The sequence below is a fragment of the Carassius auratus genome, chromosome 26, assembly GCF_003368295.1.
Source record: "Carassius auratus strain Wakin chromosome 26, ASM336829v1, whole genome shotgun sequence".
NCBI lineage: Eukaryota > Metazoa > Chordata > Actinopteri > Cypriniformes > Cyprinidae > Carassius > Carassius auratus.
The window spans coordinates 20,424,540-20,433,491 of NC_039268.1; the positions used below are offsets into that span (position 1 = coordinate 20,424,540).

At 36.3% G+C, this 8,952-nt stretch overlaps 1 protein-coding gene across 1 annotated transcript; it reads right to left on the reverse strand.

Annotated features, from left to right (window-relative positions):
- Positions 1 to 358: 358 nt before the first annotated feature.
- Positions 359 to 6,480, reverse strand: LOC113044616 (sodium/potassium-transporting ATPase subunit alpha-1). Its single transcript, XM_026204751.1, has 22 exons — positions 6,378 to 6,480; positions 6,148 to 6,261; positions 6,002 to 6,061; positions 5,610 to 5,813; positions 5,173 to 5,286; positions 4,948 to 5,082; positions 4,761 to 4,878; positions 4,400 to 4,668; positions 4,015 to 4,323; positions 3,761 to 3,895; positions 3,485 to 3,677; positions 3,195 to 3,370; positions 2,881 to 3,017; positions 2,622 to 2,772; positions 2,361 to 2,529; positions 2,123 to 2,277; positions 1,909 to 2,032; positions 1,681 to 1,826; positions 1,464 to 1,594; positions 843 to 944; positions 646 to 737; positions 359 to 491 (listed from the first exon to the last, which is right to left on the reverse strand). The coding sequence occupies exons 1-22, from the start codon at positions 6,387 to 6,389 to the stop codon at positions 463 to 465; spliced, it is 3,075 nt and encodes a 1,024-aa protein (XP_026060536.1). The 5' UTR covers positions 6,390 to 6,480; the 3' UTR covers positions 359 to 462.
- Positions 6,481 to 8,952: the final 2,472 nt, after the last annotated feature.

Sequence of the window (8,952 nt, forward strand, 5' to 3'; positions counted from 1 at the left end):
TTAGTATTATTTCAGAGAATGTAAAGCATTGGCCTACATGATAAAAAAGTGGTTTTGATGGATGGACAGATGTTGACCAAAAGTTTAAAAACTTTGGCCATTATAAATAAATTTGTAATTGTGGTCACCACTACTAATTGTCTGTCATTAAAAGAATGGAAAATGGATATGTTAAATATTACTGTCATCTGTGTTTGAGATTTTACTCAATAGTTTATTGAAACCTATATTTGTAGGATGACTTGTGGTATTTTGCAAATGCAGTTATGTCACATATACTTTTGCGCATTGACGTGCCACTTGGATTCTTGTTTTAATCTTAATACTTTCATTAAAATGACACAAAAACAAATTCAGCTCATTTAATCTGACACATTTATTGACTTAAATAGACTTTTTATCACTTTGAAAACATCAAAATGAATGTCTCCTTGCACATGTTCCCAATGGAAGTGTGTTGTTTTAGTAGTATGTTTCTAGTTCCACCCAGCCTGAAACAAAGCAACACAAATATTAGCTCAGTATTGATCTCTAAAAGGAATTAAAAAAATACATCAAACTAATGTGAATGCAAGTCATCTCAGTAATTAAAATTCTACTTTCTGCTTAGGAAACTTGTAGATGTACTACTAAAGTGAATGTTACCTCCTGGGTTCTGCCTAAGAATGTATTTTCTAACTTCATCATAGATGAAAATGAGCAGTGAATATGGCATAGCACAGAACCACCACAATGGTCTAAATGAAAAAGGAAAACAGGATTAATTGGTTAAAAAATATATATTAAGCTGGAAATGTAATGCCTTTAAGCAAGTATCATTAAAAGTTTCTGATTTCACTTACTTCATTGGATACATCCGGACAGCAACATCCATGCCTGGGCAGTAGGATAAGAATGCTGCCAGAGCCGTTTCCACACACAGACCAAAGGTGAGGACTCTATTCCTGTGAAAGAAAAAAAAAAAGATTAATAGTCAATAGGCACTGGGTGCTCTAGAGAAGGAACAAAATGTTCTACTGCAAAGAATGCTCTCTCATACCGTGGTCTTAATGGAGATAGTGATTTTTCTATATTTTTGCAATAGTTAGATATGTTTGTAAGTGCTTTTTATTGGTATTTGTTCAATTTGCAGTTTTTTTCACTTTCATGTCCCTTGAGATTTTGAGATATGTGACCCTTGAGCACAAAACCCGAGTACATTTCTGAGGTACAATTTTATTTTAGTATTTATTTTTTATTTTATTTTTTGTAGTTCTGTCTTACAATAAAGGCTTTTTATGTTTTGCATAGACATGTTTTTTTCTTGCAATGCTTTCCACTTTTTGTTTTTGAAATTAAGATTGATTTTAACTGGCCAAACTGTGCTTATAGACGTACAATGAGCAACAGTTGGTGGAACTGAACAAACACTTCAGTTTGATAGATATCACCAATATTTTATGGCTTGTTTGATGTGTACATACTTCATTCCCTGTTGAAAGATGGAAAGCCTCCTGGTTTTGCAGATGAGCAGGTCAGTCCACTGCACAATCACAATACTGGTAAAGAAGGCTGTGTGGCATGTATACTCCACAATCTTCCTGCGCTCATAGGTCTGCATCAGACAAGAAGCAATATTTAAAAGAAAGGTAGAAATGTTGGTTTGGTATCTCTCTGGTTTGGTGAAGCTGTGACACCTACCCATTGCTGGCCATAGCTGTCTTCCAAGTCACTGACAAATCTGTCTTCCCACCCAATTCGAATTCCCACCAGATCCTTGGGCAAGAATCCATTCTCAGCAAGAATTACAAAGTAAGTAAAGAACCCACCAACTGCTTGCATCATCCCTAAAATTTAAGTATAAAGACACGTAAGAAACGAACAGAAATGCACACCTAGAGTGCTTTGTACAGAATAGTATGCACTTACCAATTTGACCATAGCTCATACTGATGAGCCTCTCATTCACCAGCCGATCTTTTTCAGCATTTCTGGGTTGTCTCTTCATGATGTCACTTTCAGCAGTTTCATAGGCCAGTGAGATCGCAGGAACCTGTGGCAAGAAGTAGATCAAAATGAATGCATGCACATTAAACAGCATTCTATCTACATTTAAATGTCTAAACTGAGTTCCTCTCCATACCATGTCAGTGCCCAGGTCAATGCAGAGAATGGTGATGGTGCCCAAAGGTAGAGGAATACCCACAAGGACAAAAAAGAGGAAGGGTGACATCTCAGGAATCTTACTAGTCAGCGTGTAGGCGATAGACTTCTTCAAGTTGTCAAAGATCAGACGTCCTGAAGTTGAAGATAATTTAGAGAAATAAGTGTCTAAGTAACCTTTATCATTCTTTATTGAAATTAAGTTTTCAATATCATGCCTTCTTCTACTCCAGTGACAATTGAGGCAAAGTTGTCGTCCAAGAGGATCATGTCAGCAGCCTGTTTAGATACATCAGATCCAGCGATACCCATAGCCACACCAATATCAGCCTTCTTCAGAGCGGGAGAATCATTGACACCATCACCGGTTACAGCTACAATCGCACCCTGATAAGAGAGATAAAATGCATTAAAATGGAACTTCCTATGTAAAATCCTCTAGTTTAAGTAGGATCAGATAGATAACAGTCTGAGGTTACCTGTCGCTGACAGCCTTCCACGATGATCAGCTTTTGTTGTGGAGAAGTTCTGGCAAACACAATTTCTGTATGGTGATGGAGGACCTCATCCAGCTGTTCTGGGGTCATGTTCTTCAGTTCACCACCATGGATCACAATGGCCTTGGCATCTCTGGAGATACACTTTGTATTAACAGAAATCTAGAGCAACATTTTTGTTTGCTGAGTATTGAAATAGAAGGGTAAAATATGTTGCAAGTGGCAAAGGTAACATGTATACCTTGGATTGACCTCTTCAACTGGGATTTTCAGCCGGGCTGCAATATCATCCACAGTCTCGTTGCCTTCAGAGATGATGCCTACACCTTTTGCAATAGCTTTAGCTGTGATTGGATGGTCACCAGTAACCATGATAACCTGTAATAGATTATTCAGATTGATCGTTTCACATATTTCAGTTGAAAAAAAGGTGCCTCCATGGCCTTCATCAGTAATTTCAACCTCCTTCTCAGATGGTTTGACCATCTATCTTTAACCATTTTTTTATTGTATTTACAGTTTATTCGAGCAGTGTAACTTGAATGAGTATAACACCTTGATTCCAGCACTCCGGCATTTGGAAACAGCATCTGGTACAGCTGCACGAGGAGGATCGATCATAGACATGAGGCCAACAAAACACAGGTTCTCAGTGGGGAAGTTCACTTCTTCAGTATCAAATGCAAAACCCTCAGGGAACTGGTCATCAGGAAGGCTAAAGTGGCAGAAGCCTATGAGGGAAAACATTGAGTTGTTCATAATTATGTGATCTACTATGCTCTGTGTTACTAATCTGTAATCATAACAAGTGTTTTCACAAGGTGTACTTCATAAGGTGGCTTTACCCAGCACTCTTTCTCCAAGACCTCCGAGTTCTTCATAAGCATTTTGGAAAGCATCTTTCATTTCATCGTCCAAAGCCTGCTCTTTCCCTTGAATCAAAATAGTAGAGCATCGATCCAAGATTCTCTCAGGGGCTCCCTTCATCAACAGCAGGTGCTTAGACTCCGAAGAATTGGGATTCTTGTGGATTGAGAGCTAGGAAAGGCGTATTGAAAGCCTATTAGAATGACCAGTTAATGTAAAAACCAATCTCTAAAGAACACCTCAACAAAAAATACCTGATACTTGTTGGTGGAGTTGAAAGGGATCTCAGCAACTTTTGGATACTTTTCTCTCATTTCAGTGACTGAACCGCAGCACAGCTCGATACACTTCAACAGAGCGGACTCTGAAGCATCACCAGCTGTTTCTCGCTGCAAAACAGATGTGATGTGAAAAAGCTGCCACTCTCAATGATACGAACTCTAAAACTTGCATGGTTTTAAATGCATTTTTAATGTATTTCTAAAATCTACATATTAAGATAGCACACCGTAAGAACTGGAAGATGGTCCTGACTTGATAGGAAGACGGCACGATTGCAAAGGCCAGCAACACGTGAGAGGACGGCCCAAGTAGCAGAGCTCTTCTCAAATGAGGTTCCAGTTTGGTTCTCTGTGGTGTCTGCTATATGAATATGGTTGTCAAACCACATGTGAGCGACAGTCATTCGGTTCTGGGTCAAAGTACCAGTCTTGTCCGAGCAGATGGTTGTCGTTGAGCCAAGAGTTTCCACGGCTTCGAGATTCTTCACCAGGCAGTTCTTCTTTGCCATACGTTTGGCAGTCAGAGTTAGACACACCTGTGTGAGGAAATGCACATTAAGCAATCACTGGAATTTGGAAATATGTATATAACATAATATTACGCTGACTTACGGTTACAGTGGCAGGGAGACCTTCAGGTACATTAGCGACAATGATACCAATAAGGAAGATGACCCCTTCCAACCAGGTGTAGCCAAGAATCAGGGACAGGATTAAGAAGGTCAAACCCAGGAAGACAGCTACACCAGTGATGATGTGGATGAAGTGCTCGATCTCTCTAGAAATTGGTGTCTGTCCACCTTCCAGACTGGAGGCAAGTGATGCAATACGACCCATGACAGTACGGTCACCGGTGTTGATGACAATCCCTCTGGCGGTACCTATATGGAATATTGTCATGTTAATGCATCATTGAAGACATTTAGTCATACATTTTGACCACATCTGTTTTAAAGATACTTTAATGTTGTACCATCAACGCAGTTGGTAGAAAAAAATGCAATGTTTCTTGTCTCCAAGGGGTTTTCACTAGAGAAGTCAGGAGTACGAGACTGGGGCTCAGATTCTCCAGTGAGGGAAGAGTTGTCCACCTGGAAAGGAAAGCAAGGAGAGATGTTTCATGACAATTTTTTTCTTCCATTAAATTCTTTAGCTTTTACCTTGCATCCTTGTGCAGAGATGACACGAATATCAGCTGGGATTCTGTCTCCACTTTTGACCTCCACAAGATCACCTACAACTACTTCCTCAGCGTCAATGATCTTTTTCTCTCCATCACGCACAACCAGGGCTTTCTACATGACAACAAATGTACATGAACATGAAAATCCTTTGTACATTGTCAAAGCTTTTTTTTGGCATAAAGAGAAATTACATTTTTATACCTGAGGAACAAGGTTCTTAAAAGATTCCATGATCCTGGAGCTCTTGGCCTCTTGATAGTATGAGAAACATCCATTGACTGTGACAACGAAAGCAAGCACAAGTCCCAGATACAGCTGCAAGGAAATTAATAATTAGTCATTAATTAGATTATTTTATAGAAATTTCACAGTTACAGACAATTACACAATTGGGAGAGCATTGCACTATCACGCGCAAGGTTGTGGGTTCGATTCCCCGGGAACACATGATAGGTAAAAAAATGTATAGCCTGAATGCACTGTGTCTGCTAAATGCATAAATTTAATTTTTAATTAAATTTATCAGTTCAAATATTTATTAAACAAAACATTCTACTACATTCATTTTACTAGGTTAATTGACATATTAACTATGTTATGTCATTGCAGTAAGGAAGACAAAACATTATCTGTCATACATTGTCATTTGCTGGTTCTTCCGACGAGGCAGCCTGGATCGTATATGCAAAGAAGCAAAGAAATGCACCAATCCACAGCAGTGTCTGAAATCCCCCAAACAGCTGTCTGCAGAATTTGACCCATTCTGGAGTCGTAACAGGTGGAGTCAAGGCATTCGGTCCATCACGATCTAAGATTTCCTTTGCTCGAAAATTGGTCAAACCCTGCCACAAGATTAAAGGCATGCAGGAAACAGATGCTCATAAATAATAATTTCAGATACATATGGGCTAAAGATTCATTATTTCATTACACTTTGTAACTAAACGTAAGGTTTAATTCACACAAATGATTCAAAACAGAAATAATGCATCATTATTTTCCCCCAAAAGTGTCACTAAAACTTAGTTACCTTGGTTAGGTCAGTGCCGTATTTTCGGTTAAGTTCTTCAAAGGTCAACTTGTGATCTTCCTGCGGAAGAGAAAATAAGTTTGAAATCCTGAAAATTCCGAAAGCAGGAAAAGCATGAATTAATGAATATGCTAATAATTTCTTACCAGTTCCACTTCTTTCTTCAGTTCATCCATGTCCTTTTTGCTCTTTTTCCCTTTTTTGGGCTTTTTGACTCCATCTTCTGATGTTGCTGCCAATTTGTACTTATCATTCCCTGTCTGTAAGATGTAAAACAAATAAATGTATAAATCGCCCATTTTTTTTTTAAATGAAATGCATGCATAATGAAAGAAATTAAACAATGAATCCAGCAGTATAGCTTTGGTTGACTTACCCCGAGCCCCATTTTCCTTGGTGTCCACTCAAAAATCCAGTGATTTCTTGTGTCTGGTCTTGGAGACAGAAGTCCCTGTGTGTCCAAACCAGGTTCCCTGATTTATACCCTTCCATCTCACCTGTGTAATGGGGAGGTGTTCTGGGAAAATAGGGAGGGGTTTGTCAGGTGTCATTTAGTTTTAACATTTATTTAACCTTCGTTTATACAGGTAGGTCATGTCTGTGACACCCAGGTGAAGGACTGGTCTATTAACTATTGTCTTATCAACAGATCTACGGCTTGTTAATAATAACTCAGGACAAATAACTTCCTTTAAATGTTCATTCAGATCCTTATTTGTTTAGTTCTTGGTATTTATTTGGTCTTTTATGAAGTATTGCTATGGAAATTGCACCCTGGTTTACTTTTATTACTTTTACCTCTTTGTTTTTTTTTATTTACATTTGAAGACATTTACATCTGAACGAAATGCAAATCATTTTGTGATGAAATCCCAAATCAAAAGGGCATTTATATTGGAAAACAAGACTTCCCTCTGAATTATTTGTTAATCTCTGCAATGCATTTGAAATATTAATATAATCTATTCTGTTATTTATTCAAGGATTTGTTGAATTAAATGTTAAAATGGTATGCACAATGTTTCATATTAAGCTTTTTTTCACTTATTGGTAGTAACACTGTAAAACAATGATTTTTGAAGATTATCGGAGTATGTTTTACAAAAAAAATTAAATTATATTATTTCAGTCTTTCAACTTGCGAGATTTATTTCTGATTATAATATGAATATGAATGTAACTTTAATTTTATATATTTTTTACCTATTAATCACATTGCTAAAACCCAACATGTAATAGAAATATTAGACAGTAATTATGGATTATATGCATATTTAAAATATTACTAAACTACTTCATCTAACTATCTATACTCTCGTTCATGGCTAAAATGTCTTGGGTCACTATTTCCCCTTACCTTTATTTAGTGTTCGAATGAATTTCGAGCAAATAAAGCTACATTCAATTCGTCGTATTGCTGAAAATGACCAAAACCTGTAACATTTTAAAAAAGAAATATACATTATATTTAGTAAATATAAAATGTTTGTCATTTACAATGCAACTTTGTTGAGGCTATAAACACAGTCCGTTCACACCCATAAGCTGGTATTACATCCTGAGTGCTTTCTTTCTTTCTTTCCTTTTTTTTCTTTTTTTTTTTCTCGTGGGTTTGTTTAGGTTGGGTTGAGGCTATAAAATATAATTATATAAATACAGGTTTAAAAAAAGGACATTTAAAAAGTACATGTTCTTTAACTCATGCAACAGAGAGAGTCTCACGGCCCTCATGTCCTTCAACCCGTCTTAAACATCCGCACATATTGTGCCATCATTAAACAGCGTACAGGAACCATCAGTTTCTATTTATTGCAACCTGGATCTAAGGACAGGGTGTAACATAAATAAACCTTTCCAAGAGGTGTTCTCAAGGGTAAAGGGATAGTTATCCGAAAAGGAAAAGTCTGTCATTTACTCAACCTCTAGTTGTTCTGAAACTTTATGAGTTTCTTACTTCTGTTGAACATAAAAGAAGATGAAGAATACCTAACAGTTTATGGTCCTAATAATATTATTCTTTTGGAACACATTTGCACTGTTGATCACAATTATTATAACATAAAGGACAAGCAACAATGACAATCACAACAAGGTAGGAAATATTATTATTATTATTATTAAAAAAAAAAAATATCACAGTTAAAGCATTGCTATAGATTTTCAGGGAAGCAGTATATTTAACGTTTGCTTAAAAAAATGTGAATGAGGCTTTGAGGGACTGAAGTACATTGATGGTTTGCACTGGCATCTAACAACATACTGATTGTTCAGCTGATGAAACGTCTTTCTGAAAAGCAGACAACAACTCCATTATACTGTTGGAAGATTAAAAATGTGAGCTATCACCTTAATACAGTGTGTGCCATTGTAAAGATTATCTATGGTTAAATGCATGATTCATTAAATCCCTGTTAAACTCTGCAATGCATTTTAAATATGAATATAATCTGTTGTATTATTCTAAGATTTGTTGAACTAAATGTTACTAAATGTTGAACTAAATAATTTTTTCTTTTTATTTTGAAGATTACTGGAGTATGTCTTAAAATTTTAACTTTAGTGAAAATTGTTTCAAAGTAAATCCATCACCATTTTCTTGTTCAGTGTATTGATCGTTAGTCACATTTCTGAAAGCCAATTCTTTTAGAAAATAAATATTAGACAGTAATTATGGATTATGCATTTTTACAATATTACTAAATTACTTCATCTAACTATCTATACTCCTGTTCATGGCTAAAATGTTTTATTTACCTAATTTCTAAACGAACTATACTCCTGTTCATGGTTAAAATGTCTTGGTTATTATTTCCACCAACCTCATGTTTCATGTTTGAATTAATTTCTAGTAAACTGAGCTCCATTTAATTGCTCGTATTGCTGAAAATGAGTCTATTCTGTAACAGTAAATATTAAATGTTTTAAAATTCATTTACAATGCAACTTTGTTG